Raw genomic sequence first — 23,866 nt, forward strand, 5'->3', positions numbered from 1 at the left:
GTAATAGATCAGAGTGAATAACAGCATTTTTCATCTCCCAGAGCAGGATTTAAGAGTGCAAGGTATTTTTTCTCTTCATCTGGAACTCTGCAGGGCTTGAAGGTTGCGTGAGTATCTGTAGTGTTCTTGGGACTCTTTTCTAACAAAAATAAATTGCTTTTTTGAAGTCTTTCCCATGCTGGAAAACTTCTTGCTCCAAAAGGAATGTGTAAATTTACAACTTACGTGGGTTCTGTGCACATAAGAGGCTGAGTGTTGCCACCTATTAAAGTGGCAGCATAACTGCATTTCTGAAATATTTACATTATGCAACGTAAGCAAGGAAAAGTACTCCTAAGTAGTTATATGGATCAGCATTAGAAGGTTAAGTTGTTTTCCAGTTTTTCAGAGCAGTTTTGGCTCAAGAGAACGAACAGGTACATGCTTGTTGGAACAAAAACACTTTGATATCTTGCCCTGGCAGTGCACTTTTTGATGCGTCTTATTTAAGACATTTACCGGTAGTATTGTATGACTTAGGCTGACACGTGTGCTTTAGTTTCGTCAAGATTTCAAAATGCGATGTTCTGGGAAAATAAATATTGGGTGTGCCAAAAATTAGCACAAAAATATAGATATGGTTCATTTGAACCCACTTCAATGAAAACTGTGTGTTTGGTATTTTTATCATGTTCTTGTTGGATTTTTCTCATGACGGCGGGCATATATTAAGAAAACAGAAGATGAAACTGCGTTTCTAAGTATGTCTTTATTCACATTGTTGTGAATCAGAAGCAGAAGAAAAAATGCAGTTTGAAAAAGATTGTAGCTATTACGTAAAAACTACAATCTTCGGGGAACAAGGATCCGCTCCATTCCGTTGCATCCACTTGCAGACAAATAGATTCATGTACATCTTTAATGGCCTCGTCTGAGCTGGCATGTGGGTAAAAACTGTATGGCTGGATAGCTCTGATCCAGCTCGCCATTTTTTGTTGCACCAGTAATGCTAGCTTGGGGTTGTGAGGGGCTGTAAGCTAGCAGGAGAGAGTGCACACAAAGGGATGATGGGAAATCCCAGTACGGCCCACAACGCGGAGGCGAATTTCTGTTGAACCACTTCCGCTCTGCAGAAACTATGTCGGCATAATCATGAATAAAAGACAGCGGGAACACATTTACAATAGATCTAAAGATGATTGGGGTGGGACTTTAAATAAAAACAAAGGATGATGGACATTAAAGAAGTTACTGCAGAAACAACTACAAGTGATTTTACTCCTGAGGTATTATGGATGAAGAAGATTCTATCCACATCAGATGCAGCATGTTGCCTGTTTAGGGCAAAAAAAGAAAATCATATGCAGAAACTTCTTTATACTTATAGTACTATCTGTGGAATGTTAAAACTTTGGTTATAAACTGTGATTTTAACCAAAATGATGTGGAAGCAATTAGACCCATATTATTCCTCAGGTCACAGCAATCTGAATGGGCCTAATTCTAAGTGCGTCACAAGAAAATTTAGCATTTCCTGGAATATGCCCAGCTTTGCTCTTTTAGCTTAAAACCATTAGCTAACTACTTTGGTTTATTTAGAATAATTTATGCTGAATGATTTTCCCTTAGGGTCCATGATTAAACTGTCTTAAAATCTTAGTTTCTTCCCAAACTACGTCTCTTGCTTCAACTATCCTTGTGTTAGGTTTTTACCATTGACAGAGGCTGTAAGATTGATAAATAGCAGTCTTACTGTCTGTAAAAATCAAAATATATATGTGGTTACAACATTGGTAGGGTTATTAAATCCTATTTTAAAATATATATTACACTCAAAACACACCTGACAAACAAAACATTTCTGAATATTTACGGTTTAAAATAAGACTTGTATTTGCACGTAAGCTGGTTTCCATAATTCTATATATTTTTGTGTTGATGATTCATTATGTAGTTTAATCATTTTTATTTATCTACTGTCCAATATAAACACAGACAAAACAAACAGGATATTTCAACTAAACAGGCATTTAAAAATGTGATAATATTTAAAAATATGCTATTGATTGCAATTGAAAATAATGAAATAGAGTAGTTGATTTACTGCTCTATTTCATCATTTTCAATTGATTGCAATAGAAAATAATTGAAATAGAGCAGTTGATTCACTGCTCTGGCAATTGTCAATGACATACAAAAGGAAAAAGTGTCCCTAATATCCAAAGCCTGTTTTAAAATTACTCTGATTATTTTTATCCTGGTGGAATCATGTAGTCCAAGAAAGATGTGTGCATGTTTTATCAGATGGAACAGAGTCTTCTCAATGCTGAAGGCTCTGTGCTTCATGTTCTCCTCTTGGAGTAGCTGAACTTTTGCCATCTTGTACTCATAAAAAAATGCATGGATAAATTTCTTTGTTGGTATCAGGAGTTATCTCAGATGTTTTCTTCATAATGGTAAACTTTATGCTTCAAGTAATTTAATTGAGTATGCATGTCTGGAAGCTATAAGTCTAGGTTAAAAAATAAAAATAAGTAAACCTGATAAGTAAAGATGAGAATCTCTGTTTACTTAAGTAAACAGTTTTGCAGCACTTCACGGGGCTGAAACATTTAGATAATAAAACTGCAATAAAATAGACCCCCTTCAATTACTGAGAAATATTACAGTTATAATATTTTATTAAACCAACTTAACTAAACAAGGGAAAGTTTCATGTTTTTGTTTTAGATTTCCCTTCAGTTAAGACAAGTCCATTGTTTGTTCTGCTTTTGATATTGGAACATGGATGCTGTTCGAGTACGAATCTCTTGGAGAGTCATCTGATCTGACACCGCCTCCTCTTCTAACAGCTTTGACACATTTACCACGCCTGAGTCAAACCTTCTATGCCATTACCTCACTCATTAAATGGATTAAGCACCGATGTGTGGGTCATTTTTTAAACTGTGCTGTAGCTTAAATGTATTACTTAGTTGTAACTTTTGAGAATATTTATTCATCATTTGCAGAACAACTCTCTTTAAATAAGTTATGAATACAACAGACTATGGCAGGAGAAGTACAACATTTAATCCACTATGAATTCTAATCAAGTTATTATTATTTTTTAGGTGGTCACTTTTGAAAACACTCTAAAATATTTAATGTTTTAACTTCTGAAAAACAGTGCACTCATATAAAGTGATGATATAAAAATAAAAACAATAATAAAAATAAAGGCCTTTTTCTGTTCCAGAGAAGTGGAATCCTAATAAAATATGAGATCCTTCTTTAGTTATTTATCTTTAACTTTCTTAGAACTCAATAAGCACTTTTTCCTGAAGCTTACACTGGGATGCCACAACTACTAACATATTTAACAATAAATTGATTTCCAAATAAAACTTGAGACAACTTCAGAACGTCATGTTCTCATTGTGTTCTAAAAATAATTTTGTTTTAATAATAAACTCATGTTGTCTGCTCCTTGCAGTAATCTTGGAACTTTTTGGTCTGTATGGCAAATGATGGAAATGGCAGAAATTGTAAATATTGCAGTGCATTTAATGCACTACTACCTTCTTAGAAGGCCCAAAACCCCTGCACACTGACTTTTACTCCTCAACATTGTTGCCAACGTATAACCACCAGGAGCAGCGAAGGGTTGTAGGGACACATCGACACATGGACGCCCAGAATGATCACGGTCAACCACTCTATCTCTGCACCACGGCAGCACCGCAGTTAAGCTAAAACATTTTAAAGGTTCTGCGTACTGCATGTTTTTGTGTTGTAGATAGGAGTGGCCAAGGAAGATTTTGAGAGGAGGGGAGGAGTGTCTTGCAGTTCCCTTGAGACATGTTTGGGCACCATTGACAATGAAATGTGTGATTGTCATTTATATGGTAAATGTATCATTAAGGGTTTCTTAAGGCTAATGTAAGTTGCATGCACTTATGACAGCGTCGTACTACATATTTATTGCACTACCCAATATGAGAGATGACTAACTGAGGCATTCCTAAAAACACATGGAGGAAAATAAAAGTTTTGACATTGGCATTACTATACCAGTGGATGAAGCTCGTCTGCTGGACTTTAAATATGTAGTTGTAGATTTAGATAAGTTAATTCTTCTCTATGAGTTCTGGTAAATCGCCTGTCCGTCCTGGGGGAGGATCCCTCCTTCATGTGGGCACCCCTGAGGTTTCTTCGTTTTTTCCGGAATCCATTTTTTTTAGGAGTTTTTCCTTACCGCGAAGGGGGTCTAAGGGCAGGGATGCCAGTTTAGTTTAGTCAGTTTGTTAGTTCATTTTAGTGTTTTCCTATTGAATTCTATGTATTCATTATACTTTTGACTTTATGTTCCACTTTTTCAATTACCGATACGAAGCCCATCGAGACAACTGTTGTTGTGAATTTGGGCTATACAAATAAAATTGAATTGAATTGAATTGAATACTGAAAACAGATTTCCAAGAACAAGACTGAGCAGAGATGTGATATACTTTCACATCACCAGGGAATTAAGATTTACATATTCATCGTTTGTGATAATGAGCTTAAAGAGAAAACAGCGCTCACCATAAAGACTTCCAAAGGGTGTAATTGCACTCATTCATGCAGGAAGTCGCTATGAATGAAGGAAACCTTCAGCAAAAGAGAGGCACATTGCATCATTTCAGCCTACCCTACAAAAATAAAGTTGAAATGCAGCTTGTGTGAGGATTTCAGAACCAGACATGGAAAATATTCTTTTCATAAGTAATAATCAAACTATGGACCTTTTATTAAACTAACTCACACATAGGAAAAAGGTGAGATTAGTACCTAAATCACAATGTATCTACTGATATTTATCAGCGGAAATTTTAAAAGATGTGCACAATTTACCTAAAGAGATTCACAGCAAATAAACTGAGGTAAACTGTTTTAATCACAAATGTAAAAAAATAAACTAAAGAAGCCCTTTGGTCTTTGATCTCATGTCCTCAGTGTCACATATGTTTGGCGAGACCTTTCCCAGACAATCAGCAGACAACAACAAGGACAGGACAGTAGACAACTTTAAAAACATTTTTTCTTGAAAGCAATTTAGAACGGTTAATCTGTCAGATAAGTCTGCAAACACAAAATATACATGTGTAAAGCTACGCTCACACTGGGCATGTGTCTAGCGTTCAAGAGCACGTTGAATGGGGTTCTTGAACATGATCTTAGCATATGGTGTTCACACTGTCACTACTGCTATTCTCGTGCATGTACTCAAAGTGTGAAGAGGCTCGGTGCGACATGTCGAAACAGTTCGAATTATGCAAATCTTGCGATTTGAACGTGGAAGCACGTACATGCATTTGTGTAGACTATTTATTGAAAGTGGTCGCTTGAAGGCGTGTTGCCGAGCCTACAGGTTATGTTGTTTTTTTTAACAACTTTTAATTTTTTTTATGTGTATGGACTCATCCACAGTTTCTTGGAGCATGGCACAGATACAGTACCTTTGGATAGCATCAGGGCTAATTGTGGACAGGGTGACAGTTTGTTAGTGTTTCCTTTGTCTTCCACTAAACTATCAACTTCCTTTACAAGTCCTAGTTTGACTAGAACCTGTCATTCTCAGCATGTCTGTAGAAAAAGATTTGAGCGGTATACGACCACTCAAGCTCACTGAATGGTCTATGACCTTGTCAGCCCATATCCAGCTGAAAGGGCCGTTGTGATTAAGGCTTTTGAGCTTTTGAGCAGGATCATTGTTGCCCCATTGATTAAAGCAAAGAAATCAAAGTTCTTGATAGAGCATTTCTTAAATCCCTTTTCCCCCCATTTGGAAGTTGCAAATTCCAAGTTTACTTTCATATTTCCCTTGGCGTCCAGCACCACCCATCCGAAAACTGCTGCAGTTTTATCAAAGCAGGTTCCAGATATTCCATTGAAAACATTGTCATACGTTAAAAAAAAGATAGTTACTTCAATTTGGCTCACAGTATATGTATTTAGATTTAATCCATTTTAAAACTGCCCCTCTAATTTTCACCTTTGTTGAATTGACAGCAGCGAGAGGAGAGTACAATTAAATTATCGTCATAAATGCAAACTGCTGTACTTTTGGGCTTAGCTATTCCTATTGTCAAACGATTCATCAGCTGGACCCTCAATACAAAAGGATACTGTCTGTTCTGCTGAACTACTTCAACATGACTTTGAAAATCAAGAGGAGGTCTAGATCCAAGCCTCTGAATCTCCACACACTGTGTCTACCATCTGTATGAGTGTGCACACGGCTGAACGTGTGTGACTCATACTCACGGACGGGTGTCTGTTTGTGGACTCATGTCTTATTTGTCTGTCAGACACCAGCCTGAGCCAGAGTACAAAGTTTTACTAGATGTGGAGGCAGCCTCGTCTTTTGTGATTCCAACAGGAGCTGAAACAGGTCTTGCCCTTACACTGAACACATGACATCGTCAACTCTATTTTTTTCTTCTCTTCTTCTCTCTTTTGTTACTAATTATAATCTATTAGATGCTAGTCAAACTGATATAAAAATGTTGCTTGAATGAATTCAAAGCTGCTAGTACCACCTAAGCGCTAAGTGTGAGTATTTTTTCCTAATAAAATGCCAAATTCTACCAACAATCTTCCTAGGCTCAAGGCTCAAGACTTGGATGAAATTGTTCTTTTCCAACATTTGTCAAATATGGGTTTACTGTAATTCCACAGCATGATATTCTAAGAGCAGCAGCTCTTAGAATATGTTCTGAGCAGCAGCTCTTAGAATTCTATTAAAAAAAAGTTTCACTGCTTCAAATCATCCTTAAGTCTTGGAAAATATGATTCCAAAAAACGGAGAAGAAACACTTTACACGAAGCCCCCTACCTGCCCTTGCACAAAGTATTTATCCCCAAAACTGCTTCACTGAAGTTTTTCCAGAGCCAACGGTAAAAGAAAAAAAATCGTTTCACTCGCAGCTTCCAAAGGGCAAACTGTTTATGTGTACATGTCTGTGAACGGCAGGAGCTGAGAAGAAAAGCATGAAGCAATGACCTAAGGGGAATGACTGTGTTACTCTGGAGTTTGTCACTTTGTATAAACAGGGTGACCATGTTGAAAGGCTGTACTGGACTTTTTAAAATGTATATCATCTATTTCCCCCCAAAGGTGTTTGCAAGATGTAATTGTGAATGGGAGAGTATGGTATTTCCTAATTGCTCTTTTTTGGTTTTATTTGGTTTGCCAAGTCCATAGAGCAATTTATCATCATCATAAAACGCAGGTATGACATCATAAATTCTCCACTTAGTTTTCTTTTTCATGACCACATTTTGAACACATTTCTGGGTATCTTTTAGTTAAGGTTTTACCTCCATAGATCAAAATGTGTTATATTATGATATAGTTGTTTTTTGTTTTGTTTTTTCAAATTCCCAAATGCCTTAAAAAAAGAACAGAAAAAAGAAAATAAAAAGTTTGAATATATGACTTTAATTTGATACTTTCTCTCTCTGACAACATGATTTACAGTGATAGCTGGCTGTGGCCCAGTGAGTCACTCGCACCATCTGCCCCTTCGTACCTCACCTCTGCCAGCATGCCTGTGTCTAGCTGTCTTTGCCCTCTCTGTGTTTGCCGGTGCCCACGCCTCATCAGCACTCCTCCCAGGGGTGATGGATGGCCTGTCCATACCTCCCTATGTCTAAAAGCAGCTTCCTCCAGACCACCTCATTTCTCTAGCATTATTACATCTCTCTTTCTCCTGACTCACCCGAGCCTATCATCACGACAACCGCCATGCCTCACCCCCAACACAATGGTCAGCACCCCTTATAGTGCCTGATAAATTGCCCCACGTCATTTTCTCCCATCTGCAATCAAAGCTCCTGCTTCTGTTCTGTATCGACACTGTAGCTTCTGCCTAATTTGCTCCCAGTGCAGCCTTCCCCTGGCCTTAAATTGTTTCACAGACTATACCATATTTATACTTTCAGTGCACTTCAACTCTTCTCTTTTGATAGACTTTTGCTTTAAAGAAACACAACAGAAAAAAAGTCTTCACCTCAACACATTATTAGTTTCGTTTAAAAATAAATCTGAACTTCCGGAAAGAGTTTTCTAATATTTATCAGTGATGGTACATTTTTTTCAAACAATGTTTTCCTTCTAAAAACAAAAAAAAAATAACTCAGTTGCTGTGTGGTATGTATAGGTGTAAGTCAAATACGATATTGGGTTGAGTCAAGATTGAATTTTAACTTTTGCACCTGTGTAGACATCTGCCTCGGACGGATCCTCCATTCGTTTTTGCTGGAGGATGTAATCAGAAATTTTGCAGCCTATCTGTGGCTCCACGTCCACCCACTCGAGCGCCACTGTTGTGCTGGAGGGCTCCAGGTGAGGGGCAAGGCGCAAACTGATGGGACAAAACAAAGCAAACAGTAACTCAGTTGCTGGAAATGACTCTGGTCAAATCAAATTTGCAAAAAGATGAGGTGCCTAAATCAATCTTTAGGTAACACCATCTGCCAGTCTCAAATTTGCACAGAAATCAAATTTTATTTTTTTGGTTTCTGTTATATTTATCCTAAAACACACCAATTATCATTGCCTTTTTTACACAAGTTGACCATTGCACAGTTTCCCATCTGTTTGTTTAAGACCCACTCCAATAAAATTTGTGTTGTAACATGTTCATGTGCCATTTTTCTCCTGATGGAGGAGATACATCTCTAAAGTAAGAAAACTAAGCTCAAATTGCCTTTCTAAGGATTTCTTTGTTCAAATCATTGTGAATCAGGAACAGATGGAAAAATGCCCCTGGAAAAAGAGCATTTTTGTGGCATCCATAAATCCACCAAAGTCCTGATCTTCTGTATCTGAAATTGAAAACTTTCATATATATATATATATACATATATATAATTGTACAGATTGCAGAAAAACCTGAACTTCGGCAGGAATATATCTCCCAAAAAGAACGATCTTAGCGGCCAAAATTGTTCCTAAGTTGTTAACTATTAAGAACAGCAATATTTTCTGGCCTTGAGCGTGTCCAGAACTACATCTCATAGAGAATCTGTGAAGACCAGATTGATGATGAAGGCGATTTCTCACATTCACTGATCAAGAGATTATTGCCAAAAGCTTATCATTGCTAAGATGCTTTAAACCAATTGGAGACTAGTTGAAAGTTTCTCAGTCAGGACAAAAGCCACTGGGTAGTTAAAAAGGAAACTCAACAATGCTGTGATAATATTCATTCATACGGTATGAATAAACTATCTTTTTTTCACTAAAGGTAAATTTAAATAAGTAAAAATATAATTTAAATTAAAAATTTCAGAGAACAAGTGTTTTTGCATAGTTTGACCAGGGATGCAACTCACAAGAGTGTTCAAAAAACACGGTAATTATAACAGCAATCTTCTTCTTATTTTTTTCTCTGTTTTATATATATCACATTTTATATTTTATATTGTTTGTGCAGAGGAAATTTTGTGTTTAAATCTCAAAGCAGATAACTGCTGCTTTGAAACAGAAATCACCCCACAATTTGTGTATCTTGCTAAAAAAGAAGTCAAGCTGCAACTATGAACAAAACAGCATTCCAATGCCACGTGTTCTCCAGCAGTGTTCATTGTTAGGGTTTTTTTCCCCAATTCTTGAAACAAGATTTTATTTTGTCTGCATTTCAGTCTAGCCTGGAACAAGTGTGTTAAAAGGCAAAGGTTCTGCCTGTCCTCTTAAACATGCCACTCAAATTTACACAGCTCTCATTATTTTTCTGACACTTACCAGAGTTCTTCTTTCCTCTGTATGGGAGAGACTGTAGAGGGAAACCTAACCCAAACATAGCTTTAGGCACAATTCCCACCATGAACAACCAAAATATAATAAAGAAACAGGGATTAGGTTTTTGCATCTTAGGTTTACGGTGCAATAGGTGACCAACGATTACCCTAAACTATTTCAGCCCACCCCAGAAATCACATGATCTATACCAAAGGTAGGTGAGGTTTCAAGGCTAAATAAACAGTATAAATGAGCCTGTAAACATACCCAAAGAATTTGGATGAATGGGAGTAATCAGATTTCTGCAAATTGACTATGGAAATGGGATCTTTGGAGAATCCTTATCTTCATAGCAAGCCATAATTGGATTTATTTTGAAAAACGTCTTAGGACAGCTGTAGAACTAACTCTGTTAGTGAGGGAACTAATATAAAAAATAAATTAATTCATTAAACAAGCTGCTCGTTGTTTGTAGCATGCGGCAAGACACGTCTGTTGCCTTGCCAACACCACTGCCGGCTCCATATCTTGATTAGATGATTTTTGTCCAATGCTTTTAATGTACACTCGCGTAGATGTAAATGGACAAAATATGTAAGACGAAGGTGGGATTTGTGCCGGAAAGTATTGGCAGCTCTGGGAGAAATCTCCCTGTGTTAATCTGATATCTCACTATCGGAGAACTGCCATTATTAAATGAAGGACATTGGATTATCCTGTCTACACGTCACTTTAAAAATCCAATAACTTGAGAAAGCAGATAATGAACGAATATTTTGTGTGCATGTTAACAGTTTCATGGCTGTAAATAGGATTGGCTAAAGAGAAGATTTTAATTTATTTTTCTAAGTAAATGTAGCTTTTTGGGTCTTACAATTTCAACTTCCTGTTTCATTTCAGAAGTTCTCATGGAAACAATGGCTGGAGTGGATGACTCACAAATGCCTCAGGAGTATTATTAGAACACCTTGAGCCAGAGTATGTTCTTTTCACAGCAGTGTAAGAGCCGCCTGACAGTTATTAGATCTTTTGGGACGGTATTCTGTCTACAGCATTCCCAAATCTCTTAGGAATCAACAGAGGATGGTGTGTTTGTGTGTTTATATCCATGTGCATCGGTACCCAGACATCCTCTGTGTCCTCATGTCACCTCACACTTACATTGGCTGCCTAAGGGGACTGCAGTTAGGCAGGCCATCGATGCTGAAGGCACTCAGGTCACAGCGACACCAGTTATCAATGACATCGCCCCTTCCAGCACACCAGTATGAGCTCATCGTGGCGCTCTTGAAGGCCTGCAATGGATAACAGGTGAGAGAAATGCAATTATCTTTTAAAAATGTCCATATATGCTTACCCCATCCCTCATCTTCCGTCTCAGCCCAATTTGCCCTCTCTACTCTCTCAAATCCAACTCATTTTTTTAATGATGACCTTTAATTGACATATTCACTACCTTTTGATTGTTCCCTAAAATAACTGGCAAGTGTGGTCCTACTATTTTTACAACATGAAGTGTCCAGTTAAAAGGCCCACACCTTAAAGCCGGTCTTAAGACAGAAGAGGGGAGTGGAGCTACAAATATATGAAGCCCCCCAACCCCCCCCCCCCCCCCTCCCCTGGACACTGACCTTTTCATTCCCACCTTTCCCAATTACCGGAAGACAGGAACACCTTGGTACCATCAACAAGCTAGCAATCTGATATCATAGACGCTCTGTGACATTTATGATAGGGATGTGAGAGCTATGTCAGTTCTTACCTCCTTAATTTTAATGCTTTTCTTTGCAAGCTCTGTCAGCGTCGCTGTATGTCTGAATGTGAAGGGAGTGGAGGGGGAGGGAAGTGAGTGAAGTGGTGACATCATCTCCTAAGATCTCCTTGTGCTACTTCATTAATGAGCAAAAGAGAGAAAAAAATAGGCAGAAGCTCAGTCATCCTTTAAAAGGCAGCAAAATGCCAATATAACCCTCAAAGCAATAAAGTATAATGTCAGAGCCTTTTCTAAAGTCACGAGCATGATATAGAGGGAGTTCAAAGGAGTCACAAGCACTCTACCTTCTCCTGTCACACTATGGATCAATGGCATTTGCCGTTATTTATGTGCTCTAACTGGCTGGCAGTGCTGCCTCATGCATACTACTTTAGAGTTGTGCTTGATCATGCTTACGTAAACTGGAAGCAGGAATCATGCAAGAGCATTATCATTGGGTGCCAGGCTTCTAAAAAACAGCAAGGAAGAGCCACTCCTTTGTACCAATGCACCATGTCATTCAGTCTTTTACCAGAAACTATAGAGATGACAATATATCTCTAAGGGAACCGAACTGATTGCAATTAATGATCGATTACCACAGTTCAGGGTAGGGTTTCTGCTGTCTGCTGATTAACTGAACAGTATTTGAAAATATTTTGTTTATGCCCATGACATGAAAGAACAGATTTGAGTATGACCTTAAAAACTGACAATAGCGTTTATCATAGTTGTATGTTGTAAGAGAAAGTTCAAGAGAGATTTCTCAGAACAGACTTCTTTCAAAACCTTTTTATTTTCTCCGAAGGTAAAGTGCATCAAAAATGCAAATGAGCAGAGGGAAGAAGAAGGAGGGTGAGGGTGTTGAGACCATAGAAAATAGGACAGTAAAGAAAAAAAATCCATAATATGAAAAAGGAAGCAAGGTTGTGTGAAAGAATGAGACTTTCAACTCTTAAAGCAATCCCCTGCCTAACAGTAGGGAGGATCCCTCAGCAGTCAAAGCTTTCTCATTAAACAGCATATCCTCCAATGCAAGCCCGTCTAAATGAGCCCGCTGAATGAGAAGTCATTACAGGAGGGTAGGCACGGACTGTAATCAGTAGCCATATAATAACACCATGGAAAACTGAAAAAAGTTACAACATTCCCCATTTGCCAGTACCCATGTGGCTGGCTGCTGCTGGAAAACAACACCGGCAGTAATCTCACCACTTCATGTCAATAGGAAGCAGGCCACAGAGAAAAAGAAAAGAAAAAAAACTCCAAACTCAGGGTCTATGAGAAATGAGAAATGACCTCCAACACAAAGGGCAATAGACGGGAAGACCACAAAACTGCCATGCGTTTACCACCATCAGATTCCTAGAAAAACCCCATATGGGTCTGTGCGCTTGATTGCATGACTGCACATGTGAAAAACAGACAAAGCGATTACCACTGTGTTTATGTTTGAAAAGTAATGCATGCCAGTCTCCACTGGGTAAACAGGGAATCTAATTGCGGTTTAGGGACTGAGATGGGAAGTGGGTGGCTGAGTTTGGAAAGGAAGGTATTGGAGGTTTAACAGAAAATTTAAGTTTACAACAAGGTAGGGGAAAATGGAATTAGTTAATAAATGAATGTAGAATTTCAACGTGTTACATGTGTGAAAGTGAAGACAGACACATACCATGGAGGTACAAAAGAAAAAACTTTTTTTTGAGAGAAATAACAAAACTAAAAAACAGAAAGGATGCAGCACCAATAGGTCCAGTAAAGCTGAAAAGAAAAGGACATAAGGTTCTATTCCCAGAACACTACAGACTCCAATCCTACAAATTCAGTGGTGATCCACGTATTTCTTTGGAACTACTGTTTGATTTTTTACAAACTTTTTTATTTACCTTCATGTTGTACAGTAGGGCCAATTTATTAGAAAAGTAATCTATCAGTGCTTGACAAACTTAAACACTAGGCCAATTTCCTGCAATTCATCTCCAGTAACCTTAAAAGTAGTGAATGAATTAAGCTGAAATGTAATCACTTCTTGCGTTGCACATCAGCCAAGACCAATGAAGAGCAGGACCAATAAGCATCAACAACAATTCCGGCAGCACAAATTGCAAGTCTTGACGTCATTTGGATTCTGCAGACTCACTGGCACCAAAACACAGTGAAGACCTTTCACTTTTGTAGAATCCTGTCGTAACTTACAAGAAGGCAGATTAGGCCATTGTGACCTTTTAATGTATTAATCTGTTTGTCTAGTCTATGCTGACTGAATTACTGTCCGTATTCAGAGGCTAATACACAAAAACACTGGCCAGCTGGCCCACAGTATTGATTTATAAGATAATCACCAGTGTTGGTTGAGTCTAAGTCAGAACACACAGTACATCATCAATGCGGGTGTGTGAGCATGCAAGTGTGCACACACGCACACCATTGCATTTATGTGGCCTTGCAATCTTTCAAGGGTAACGGTGTTAACGAAGGAGCCAATGGGCTGCTTCTAGGAACCTTATAAGAAGTATGTACTTCCAGGAAATGGGATACTGGGGGCAGCTGGAGGTTTGGTTCGCCCAAAGGTTGACAGGGGATTGCCGTGTCTCACAACACCCCCCTCTCACACACACACACACAAATTCAAAATACTGTTGAGCTTTCGGAATATCTGTCTGACAACATGTAATATTATTCAAATGTGAGTGGTGAAGCATGTTAATCTCTTGTTCAAACTGTCTTCATTTGGAATTTAAATGCATTGGCCCTGCAACAGACTAGTGGCATGTTCAGGGGATTTCTTGCCTTTGCCCAACAGGTTAGCCCCAGGATGCCCATGACCCCAAAAGAGATTAAGTTGGTTCTTAAAATGGATGGATGGATGGATGATCCATCACAGGTTGGTTGGAGACTTTAAATTGTCCCTTGGATGTTAGTTTTTTTGTATGTGGACTGTATGTGGACATGAAAGATGCAGAGATGGAGTTATGATCCACTTTATCCAAAAGTGAATCTGTTTCTAACTGGCAGTACAATTCTATAATGGAATCATAATACCTTTATAAACGGTTCACTTAAACATCATACAGGGTACTTTGCAATATTGCTTGAAAATTTTGCCGGGTTGTTGGTTCAGTTGTGTGGAAAACCTTTGCTCCTGCTAATATAATAAATGCTTTGTGGGTTTTGACGAGGATATAAAAGATGCTTTGGCTGTACAAGAGGGTTTGCAATGTTGTTTAATAATCTACAGGGCTCCAGACTAACTTTTTTCACTAGGAGCACAGTGGCCCCTAACTGAAAATTTTAGGGGCGCAACCAGAAAATTTAGGGGCGCATACCGTAAATCAACATTCTAACCAAATCTACTAATTTCCACTGTATTACTAATACATAATTTAATAATAGATGCAGAAATTACAATGTGCTGTTTCAAATTCAGTGTCACATTTTATTCTGCACTTTTGAAGATGCAACAAAACAAAAGCATCACTGTCATGACAGTACAAATTTATCTTTGTGACACCAAATAGGTGCAGCCAAGATGCACAATAAGCGTGTTTGAGATCACCCAGGTGGACTCAACGCTGCACAGATCACCTGGTGTGTGACATATTTTTGTTTTTGCTCCAACATCAACTGTCAATCGAGAAAGGGGTGGGGCAAGGGGCAAACCTACCCGGACACAGCTGGAAACTGAACTGACTGAAAGCTGCCCTACAGACTACAAAACAATGCATTATGGGACATGTGTCCTGATGGTTTTTGTAGTGGAGTGATTAATTAAAATAATTTAAAATACCAATTCATTAAAAAAAGGCTACATACATCACAAAACATTAAAATAATCATAAAATATATAATAACACAGATCATACTAAGGGGGAGAAGAATATTAAAACTAAATTGAATGTTAAGGACAATTCCAATTTCCTGTCCTCCTTCAGTCTTGCTGCAGATTCGCTTTCATCTCACAGCCCCCCCCCCCCCCCCCGTCTCCCCAACGATCTAGGCGAGCCGCTGGTTCATCTCAAACACGTCTATCGTTGCATTTTCCCCACGTATTTTCAGTGTGCCTAAAACTAATGTTGTTGTTGCTCGCACGTGTTTAAAGTTCAAGCCCCGTTAGCTGTCACGCATGTAGGTGTGGGACATTTATTCTCCTCAGCTGACCCGACTCCCGCGGGAGCGGTGTGCTGCCGTAACAACCGCGCAGGACCGTTTTATGCGCCGCCGTAACCGTAACCAAAACCTAAACCTTCCTCCGGGTCTGTGCGGCCCAGAGAAAAGTTCAGCACGGACTGCATGTATTTAGAAAATTACGAGCGAATAAATACGTTCTAAAGGAAAGTAAGGAACTCCTTAATGTGGTCCGGGGAGGGGGCTGTCAGGTTTCCTGCTTTCAAGCCATGTCATTGTCCCGCCCCCAAGAGTCATTTACCCCACTGTGATTGGTTGGTCAGCTTCGCGCACGACAATGAAAAAATGTCATTCATTAAAACTGGCGGGCTGCAGTAACATTAAACCTTCATATTAAGGCGGGGACCGCAAAATATCATCTTGGGGGCCGCAAATAGCCCGCGGGCCGCGAGTTTGAGACCCCTGCTGTACACTCTGGCACTGGTACACTAGCCGCAGGTGGGAAGAACGAATCAATAGTTCGCTTGCTCATAGCTCAGACGCACATATCAGGTTTTGATATTTGTCTCTCCGTTTCCTTCCCACAGATGTTTACGCGCACTCGATTATCTCTAGGCCCCTCCCCCTACACGCATTTTAGCCACTCACAGTGGCTGTCCCTTTTCTTCTCACACGCAGTGGCCGCCTCGCACACAGGCATCACGCGAGAGTGTACGTGCTCGCGTTTCATGAGTATGTGCGCGAGTGTGTGTCTCTGCCTGTGCCGTGTGCGCTTGCGTCTCATTAATTATTTCATTGATCATTGACGTGCCCCTTCCACGTTTAATGTATAAAAAATACGAAGGGTGGGGGAGGCAATTTTACTGGTCGCGCATGTGCGACTGGATGTAAAATTCAGTCGCACACTCTCAAATTTTGGTCGCAAAATGCGACCAATTGCTCGCAGTCTGGAGCCCTGAATCTACCATAAATGAAAAGACAAGGCAGAGATGTTCTGGGAATAAAACTTTTCATTAGATCACAAAAAGTGCTGATCTGAAATGTTCAGCTGATAATTACTCAAAGCATGCTTTTACAGAAATGGAATTTTAACATTTGTAAATAATGATAGACACTTAATTTTTAAAAGCCAGTCACAAGTTACAGGGACACCAAACAAATGTTTTTTATGTATTTATTTATTTATTTTATTTTAAATGTGAGTCCAATAAAACATGAATAGTTTTTCCTCAACAGAAAGATTAAATTCCAATAATAACAATTAATAGCAGTACGCTGGAGGGGGGGGGCGTGCAAGTGGGGCAACTACCCCCCAGCAAGAAGCCCCCCCCCCCCCCCCCCCACTTGACCTCCAACCTTTGAGTCAATATTGGACTCATTATTAACAAAGATTAAGAAATCATCAATACTTTTATCTTTTAGCATTAGAAATTGCACATCAGAAAAATGTCTGCTGTTTAAATATTAACAACAACAATAATAATAAAGCAGTTTCAAAAAAAATATTTTTTAACCTTTTAATAGTAATGGCCTTCCACTCTGCTGTCCTCATTTGCCACCTTTCCAAAGTCTTCTGCCCCCCTCCCGCCCCCCTATATAAAAGGTTCTAGCAAACTGACTAATAGTCTTTAAGAACCACAATTATATTTTTTGACCTGCTGGTTTTCATTTAAGTATAAACTAAAAAAAAAAAAATCTGGGACTCCAATCTAAAGGGAGATTTACAATTTTCAATGGGGTTGTTATGAGTGACAGCTAAAAACCGTGTCTGCTTGTCAGAAGTCAGAGCTCTGTCTCCCCCTCTGGTCATCGGCGGGAACCATAACCAGAGTTCGGGACGCACTACATCTCCCAGCAACCCCAGCGTGCAGTTTCTTTGTGCTGCACACCTGACTCTCATTCTCCAAATCAATCATAGCATACTTAAGCACTGCACTGAACCTATCTCAGGTTGTGTCTGAATTCCCACCCCAACCCCTAACTACTCAAAAACGGCACAGTGCGGCTATGTAGTGCAGTGAATTTTAAAAGCAATTCAGACACCATGCTCACTACTTTTTCATCGGTTTCACAAAGTTAAAATTTAATTAATATGAGCCTTTTGCGACTGTTATTTATGAGTCTACTGTCTTCTGAAGATAAAAACATTGGTGGTTTATCAAAAAAATACATTTAAATACATTTATGGGTAAAAAATGTTCAGACCCAATGCATTGTGGTCTGTATTCGCCGATCTAGTGAGCATTGATGCACATTGGTTTTTCGCAGAGACGAAGGGACATTTCCAGGGCACTGGATTTGGGAATTGTAGATTCAGACAGCCCAACAAAATGGTGAAGGCATTATATAGTGCACTATATAGGGGTTAGAGAGGGAATTCAGACATACCCTCAGCGTTGTTTGTGCAACTCTGCCTGCATTACGGAGCGTTACACCTAGACCTGATCTTCTGCTTTCCTGACCTTGTTTTGTCTTAGACTTCGTTTTTCTGCCACCTGCCCCGAATCTCGCCTGGATCCTGACTGCTCCTCTGTCTCCTCTGATGCTGGCATGCTCATCATCGACCTCTGCCTGCCTGACCCTGACTTTCCTTTGTAAATTTTTAGCTGAGCTAATTAACCTGCTGCAAAAGGAACCAGCCATCTGCCTTTTTTGTGACACTCTAAGTCTAAAAACTTAAATTGCAATTTATTTTATGCAAAGGATTCCCATAAACAAATGCAGGTACAGTTAGTACAAAGAAAGTTTTAGTGTTCTAGAACTTCTCTTTGGGGAAGGGAAAAGAGGTCAATCTGATGAAACCAAGTATTTGGGTGAGCACGAATAAAGATGTCGTTTCAGTTTGGTCTATTAAAAATGCATGTTTGTCTTGGCTAGCTTTTGTTTTCAGGGTCTTGTTTTTTTTTCAAGCCATTGCTTCTCTCTTTGTTAATGGCAGAGTTCTGAGACAGAGATGTATGGAATGACAAAAGAACAACAACAAAAGAAGTCCTCGTGTGTTGAAGTAACAGTTGGAGGAAAGTGTGGTCAAACAACAAAGAGCTCATGACCCATCACCTCATCTGTCAAGCACTGCGGCGGTTCAGTTGTTGCTCAGCCATCAACAGATGCCAAGTGAACTCATGGATTTTGGTTTATTGATGATCTCATTCCTGAAGAGAGCAACGGCATATTTACAGAAGTATACCAAAGTATTCTTTGTCATCAGATTTGTGTAAACATTTAAAGTTCCCAGATGACATTTAATTGCTCAGCAGGACCAAAGCTGCCCCTCAACTTTTCCAATCAGTCACTTTGGCAAAAAAAATGAACTGAGGTTCCCTTTTTTGGTCCGCTCCTCTGCTATAGAAGGTGTCATCAAGTTCATCCAGATTGTTGGAGAAGGCATATTTGGGCTGCAGCACTGATGGGGAACATGGCAGCACCTTTGGAGGATACAGAGCAGTCTGACCCATTAGACTCACAACCAATTTGTTGAAAAGGCTTGCCATAATTCAGTCACAGCCACACAGGCCACGGAATTACTGGCAAGCAGCACAGGCAAACGCCTATATATTTATGGACCAAGGTATTTTTCCTTGGCATCAGAACAATCTGTAAGAGTCGCTGTCCCGCATGTGTGCATATGCATGGGTGCATCAGGTTCAGTCAAGTCCAATTCAATTTCCCAGCTATAGGCCCAGTCAAATTTAAGTCCAGAACAAGTTTAAATCAAAGTCGAACAAATCAGGAAGGAAATATTTACAATCAAGACAAAATAAAGTGAAGTACAATTCTCAAAAGTGCAACACATAATAATTACAGATGACTAGGGGTAACGAGGGAGCTGTAAATCCACCACAAATGCCACTGAGGGAAAAATAAACAAATTCAATTGTATGCTTAAAAAACACTACTCATTGGTTAGTATTCGTAAAAGGCAAAAAGCTCTCACATGACCCCACTTCCCGAACGATCCTTCATTTATTCACTGAAATTTTAGAATAAACACAAAATAGGTCAATGGGTTGATGTCTTGAGAATTTAAAAGAGTTGGGATGACATAAATCTTTAAATGATGTCCGGTCAGTTTGAAGCTAATTATCTGAGTTTAGTTAAATGATTTTTACATAAAAAACATTTGAAATAGTATTTTTTTTTTCAAATTGGACACAAGACACTCATGCTAGTATATTTAATGCATGTGTCACTCGGATAATCATGTTTGTCAACCCGATTGAGTCGGTCTTCCTCATTGTCTTTTCATAATCAATTTTCAACAGTGAGAAAGCCACAAAGAGAATGGTAAAACTCACACACAGATGCAATGCTTACGTTTTAATCGCTTTCTCATGTTTATTCCTAGTTTTTGTTTAAACAAAAATGGCAAATTAAATCCCCCCTAAGGCTTAACATGCAATAGATGTGAACCCAACATAGTTTTTCTGTCAAACAGTCAGGCAGTCGGGGCGAGGTCTGTTAAAGAAGTCAGTTGGAAAGGACAGAGTAAAGGAGCTAAAGATGGGCTCAAAGCTCTGTTGAAGCCAGACTGTGGGCTTACGCAGACACATCCACCCAAATAGGTGCACATATTGATACAATCTCAGGCCACCAAATCATAAACTTGACCACTAAGCTTCTATTTTGATTGCTTCCATGGACTTAAGGTAAAAGAAGAAGCAGCTCATTTCGGAGAGAGCTTTTTGCACATGGCAGCTGTTCTTCCCGATAGAGCCAGCCGAGTAGAAAGATAGTCGCGCGCAAAATTGTGCATGTGACACAGACGGCTGCTGTGTGCGTGTTGACGGGCAGGATGCTGCTCGTTTCTAATGCAATATATGTATGTGCCATTCTGACTTGCAGCACCTGTGGCCAAGAAGAGAAGAGAAAGCGAGAAAAGGAGGAGCAGAGCGATGGACTCCCCTCCCTTCCCAGAGGTCGATGACATCAATAAGAAGCTAATAATCCTGTCTCAAGCTACCTCAGAAGGGCTCGACAGAGAGATCCACTGCAGTCTAGCCCTCCTCCTCCTCCTCTTCCTCGTACATCTAACTCTCCAAGTCCCCAGAAGACCACAGGGTGGATTGGGAGGGAGAGAAGGAGATGTGTTTGGAAGACTGGGAAAATAGAAATGTCTTTCTTCCAAATGTTTAGGTATTGACGAGGCTCATTATGGGCCGTCTGTTATCGACTTCTTCTTCAAGACGGTGGTGCTTGCTATGTCATACACGTACATGACACTTCAAATGGACCTACATGTAAACAAATGCACATTTCTCATGATATAACAGTCACATACTTATTTAAGGAGAGCACAAAGCCACTATACCCTGTGTATGTGTGTGTTGGAGGTGACTTTGCCTGCATTTGCTTCGGGATGGGGAAAAAATGCTCACGGCGAGTGTTTTATCCGAACACAAAACCAAGCCCAAGCAGGGCAAAATGTGGTCAACTAAATGTCAAGTGAATCCAGAGCCTCTTCCTAAATTAGCTTCTGGAAAGCAAATCTGATATGATTTATCCAAATATTTCCCATACAGGTCGAATCAGAAACGGAGTGTGTGGTCATTAAGCTGATATTTCATTCAGCTGGCTGTGCTTGTTTAGACACAGATAAACATATATTTCATGCACACATATACATGTCGACTTCCCTACTGGAGGAGACTATGATGTCATCTTTTCTGTGTTCTGTATTATAGTACTGCTCCACGATGGTCAAAGCTAACTAACTCATGCCATCTAGAGGGGGCCGGATCTAGTTGCAGCAGATAATTGCTGAAAGAAGAGAATATTCAAAGTAAATATTTAAAGTTTATTTTAAAACTTTATCATAAGTGAAAGTAAAATAGGAGAAAGTTTCTGCAAGTTTTTGTTTTTCTGAGTTTTTTTTTTTTTTTTCCAGTGAGATGACTCATCCTTCGTCATTGGGTGCTCTCGGTTGCCCCTCTCCATTCACATGTCCACCTGCAAACGTGCACACGTAGTTTCCTGTTTCCGAGATTTCCATTCTCACCTCTCTGGTGACGTTGTCTTGGACCAGGCTGTAAAGGGGCACGACACGAGTGACCTCCAGCAGGACAGGAGTGGGGGACGGCTGCTCTCCGCTCTTCCTGTCACCCCCGCGGCCCCTTCCCAACACCCCTGCTCCTCCTCCTCCTCCTCCACCTGGGATAGCCTGGTGATGGCACAGATGGCAGCCAGCCTGACAGCTGCCCTTTTCTTCGCAGCGGATCTCCACACCGTTGACCATGTCGTCAGACAACAGCTGACTCTTCTGCAGACCTGAGAGGTAGCTGATGAAGGGGATTGACTTAAGATCACGCCGCCCTCCGGTTCCAGCTCCCTGCTCTGTTGCATCTGGAAGAAAATGTGAAGATACAGAATAACTACAACAATGGCTTTCAGTCATTTCAACAGTGGTAGTGTCACAGGATCAAGTTATTTTATTTAAAAAAAAACTCTTTAGCTGTACAATATTTAAGATAAAAAAAATTATGTTTTTTTTTTTATATTTATACATATATTTATATAGAAAATAGAGAACAAATTTGCTTTTTAGCTGTCTTTTTAAAGCAAAAACTAAAGACAAAAAAAACAAGTGGTACCATGTGAACACCCAACCCTTTATTTTGAAATAATCCAAAATGATGAAAAGGCTTGCACTCTTATAACTTTGACGTAGGAAATACCGCAACAGAGAGACGTGACAAATTGCCAGTCTAGACTGCAAAATTTGGAGAAAAACCACAAGCGTAAGAAATGTTTTTCTGCAAAATATGGCAATGTGAACTTCTGGGGTAATGTTACCTACAAATCATACATGCTATGTAGGTTAATCAATCTTTTCTGTGTTTGAATAAAGAACTCAAATTCAACCCTAATAAATACACAAACGCAGCATTTTCAGAGTTACAAGCACAAACCTCGCTCACATAAACAAACACACATGGATTGATTGTTGACATTAGTGCACACATTCTAGGGCAACAGAAATTCAAAGGAACAAAAAAAAACACTTGACACTTTTCAAACTACAATAGATTAGGACAAATAACGTTAATATTCTTTTTAACAAATTTGTTAGAATGTGAGATCATTCAAACAACTATTCTCATTTGAAAAGGTACGAGTGGTCTATAAAAGTAGGGTTGTGAGTAATTGAAATATTTTTTTTAATGACTCAATTTCCTTATATCAATAACTGTCATAAAAGTTAACGTCAAAGACCAAAAAAGATTTAAAGTATTAAACTTTTCTTTAAAAGTTGTCTTTGAATGATGTGTTTACTTACAACTCTAATTTAAAAGCTCCAAGTGCAGGAAAGAGTTGGCATGACATAAACTTGTAAATGCATGCCTTTGTATCGTTGAGGGTAAAATATTAGGTTAGCCTGAAGAAAATGTTCACTACATAATGAAGAAAAACCTTCATAGAAAATGAATAATCTGATACATAGATTTAAATTGGTAAATAATATAAAACTTTAATTTTAGTGTGTTTATAAACCACTATTATTTTTAAATTCATACTTAAAATTGAATTGTCATTTTAATGAAATGACTAAAACCCCACAGCAACATAAAATTAGATAAAGATATTCAAATATACCCCTCCTACTTCTTAATCACCCTCCAGCTTCTACAACCTCCATTTTTTAACCCCTGGTCAAACAAGATATGTATACAAACATATATGTTATAAGTAAAGTTTAGCATAAACAAAAGGGGTTGATACAAATATACACCTTGTGTGTCAGAAGATTTATAACCACCTATTCATAACCCCCCAAAAGAGGCCTTCAGCTCTTATCTGCTCTCAGCTGTTGGACAGAACAAGTTAAAGGGACACTCATACTAAACACAAGCTTGTTTCCCTGTATCCTGTCATTTTTCTAGATGTTCAAAGACCCATTGCCGCTCCTTCTGACCTTTATTTTTCTCCAGAGACAAATAATGCATCCGTAGTTTTCTTTCTTGGGATGCAACCATGATGTTACTCACGAATTCTCACTTCTAACATCTGCCTAGCTTCCACTACTCTTTCCCACAACCGCATTGTGTGACTTCACTTCTTTGTTCTGAACATCTCCCTTCTTCTTATAACTTTAACTTCTTCTTATAACTAAGTCATCAGAGATTTATTCTTTATTGTTGTTTTTTATTTTTTACTTTTTCTTGAATATTTTTTTTCAATAAAAAGATACACTTCAGTATGTTGCCTACTCTATCCACCTCTGCTCTTGACACATCAAATGATTA

At 39.0% G+C, this 23,866-nt stretch overlaps 1 protein-coding gene across 2 annotated transcripts in view; it reads right to left on the minus strand.

Annotated features, from left to right (window-relative positions):
* The window catches only part of astn2 (astrotactin 2), a 325,617-nt gene that overhangs the window by 35,720 nt on the left and 266,031 nt on the right, over window positions 1-23,866 (minus strand). For both annotated transcript variants that reach the window (XM_023961099.2, XM_078956323.1), the window contains 3 exons: window positions 21,622-21,965; window positions 10,910-11,043; window positions 8,221-8,369 (listed from right to left, as the gene is read on the minus strand). In XM_023961099.2, coding sequence (XP_023816867.1) covers window positions 8,221-8,369; window positions 10,910-11,043; window positions 21,622-21,965 — 627 coding nt within the window. The remainder of the gene's footprint in view (window positions 1-8,220; window positions 8,370-10,909; window positions 11,044-21,621; window positions 21,966-23,866) is intronic.

Source organism: Oryzias latipes, chromosome 12, assembly GCF_053564925.1.
Source record: "Oryzias latipes strain Hd-rR chromosome 12, Olatipes_Hd-rR_3.1".
NCBI classification, from domain to species: Eukaryota; Metazoa; Chordata; class Actinopteri; order Beloniformes; family Adrianichthyidae; genus Oryzias; species Oryzias latipes.